We start from the raw sequence: 1,481 nt of genomic DNA, 5'->3' as shown, positions 1-1,481 counted from the left end.
GGCGTACGCAAGTTTCTGGGCTCAAATTGTGCGTACGCCAGTTTTATAAATCTGACACCAGATCTGCATATTTCCACCTTCACAGCATTAACTGTCTCTGCTCCTCCCTCAGCCCTCATACTGCCGCTGTACTTGTTCACAGTCTTGTTACCTCCCGTATTGATTATTGTAACTCTCTACTCTTTGGTCTTTCTCATAAATCCCTTCCTAAACTTCAGCTGGTTCAGAACTCTTCAGCTCGTATCATCACTAGAACCTCCTCCTACAGCCACATCTCCCCTGTTCTCTACAAGCTTCACTGGTTACCGTCAAAATTCTTCTGTTCACATTTAAAGCCAGTTTAAAGACTCACCTCTTCAGGATCGCTTACTTTAAGTTTAAGTTTTGTAGTTTGATTTTGTTACCGTTTTTAATGAGTAATTTATGTTGTTATTTGCAAAATTTATTCATTTTATGTTTTATTCTATTTGTTGCTTGTTCGGTGTCCTTGAGTTTTAGAAAGGCGCCACCAAATAAAATGTATTATTATTTTATTATTTTAAAGTGTACATGGCAAATTTGAAGCTGCTTGGATGAATGTGTTAGTGGTAGACTTTTTAAAACACATTTAGACATTTTTATACTGCCACTAGGTGGCGCAGTGGTCATTTACTCAGTACGTTTTCTTGCCTTTTGAGATGTGTTGATTTTTAGAGTTGTAGCCCACCTTGGAGAAAAGTCCATTAGCTGCCACTGCATTTGAATTAATACAAATTAAAAGTAAACCTATAAAATAACCTTACATATGTGCAAATGACCCCCTGGTTATAACCTTGATTTTTTATTCATGAAAATGTTATTAATTTCCATGAGAAATTAGCACTTTTTGAACTGGGACATGATTTTGCCACAGTTTTAAGAATCAGTGAGGTATAGAAAAGTTTAATTTATTTAAATAGATTTGATTGAACTGAAAATGAGTAACTGTGTTATGTTCAAACTGAAAGAAAAAACTTGTTGAAAAATTACATGTTGATATTCTTCTTTGTTCATTTGCAGCCATCTGAGATGCGAGCTGTGGTAAGAACTTATTGAACCCTTCAGTTCAGAAATGCTCTTAGATCTCAGCTCATTTGTTGCCATTTTTTTTTCAGATGACAACAGATTCTGCTCCAGTTCCTAGAAATCCAGAGCAGGTTAAGAGTTCTTCAGTGGTTCCCATCCAAGCGCCACTAAAAACAGTTCCCAAAAAGCTTGTACAAGGAACAATACCATCAGGATACATCCCCAAACCTGTCATTGTGCCTGATTACATTGGGTAAGTTCTTCTGAAAATACAAAGGGAAGTAAGTAAAAAGATAATAGTTACTGTTCTTGTTTGTTTTAGGGTGTATTCACACCAGCCTTGTTTAATCCAGAGATTTTTAACCCATGGGCAATTGGGCCGTGAGCGCCACCTTGAGGGCCTCAAAAGAACAACAGTTTTTAACTTTGGGCCACAG

General features: G+C 36.9%; 1 protein-coding gene across 1 annotated transcript in view; it reads left to right on the top strand.

Annotated features, from left to right (window-relative positions):
- The window catches only part of LOC106532580 (MARVEL domain-containing protein 2), a gene marked incomplete at its 3' end in the record, with an annotated part of 31,935 nt that extends 30,638 nt beyond the window's left edge, over positions 1-1,297 (top strand). Inside the window, 2 exon segments of the mRNA XM_014028677.1 lie at positions 1,039-1,059; positions 1,134-1,297. Coding sequence (XP_013884131.1) covers positions 1,039-1,059; positions 1,134-1,297 — 185 coding nt within the window.
- Between the last annotated feature and the right edge of the window lie 184 nt (positions 1,298-1,481).

This window comes from Austrofundulus limnaeus, unplaced genomic scaffold (assembly GCF_001266775.1).
Source record: "Austrofundulus limnaeus strain Quisiro unplaced genomic scaffold, Austrofundulus_limnaeus-1.0 Scaffold795, whole genome shotgun sequence".
Taxonomy (NCBI): Eukaryota; Metazoa; Chordata; class Actinopteri; order Cyprinodontiformes; family Rivulidae; genus Austrofundulus; species Austrofundulus limnaeus.
This window is presented reverse-complemented; position numbering and strand designations above follow the sequence as displayed.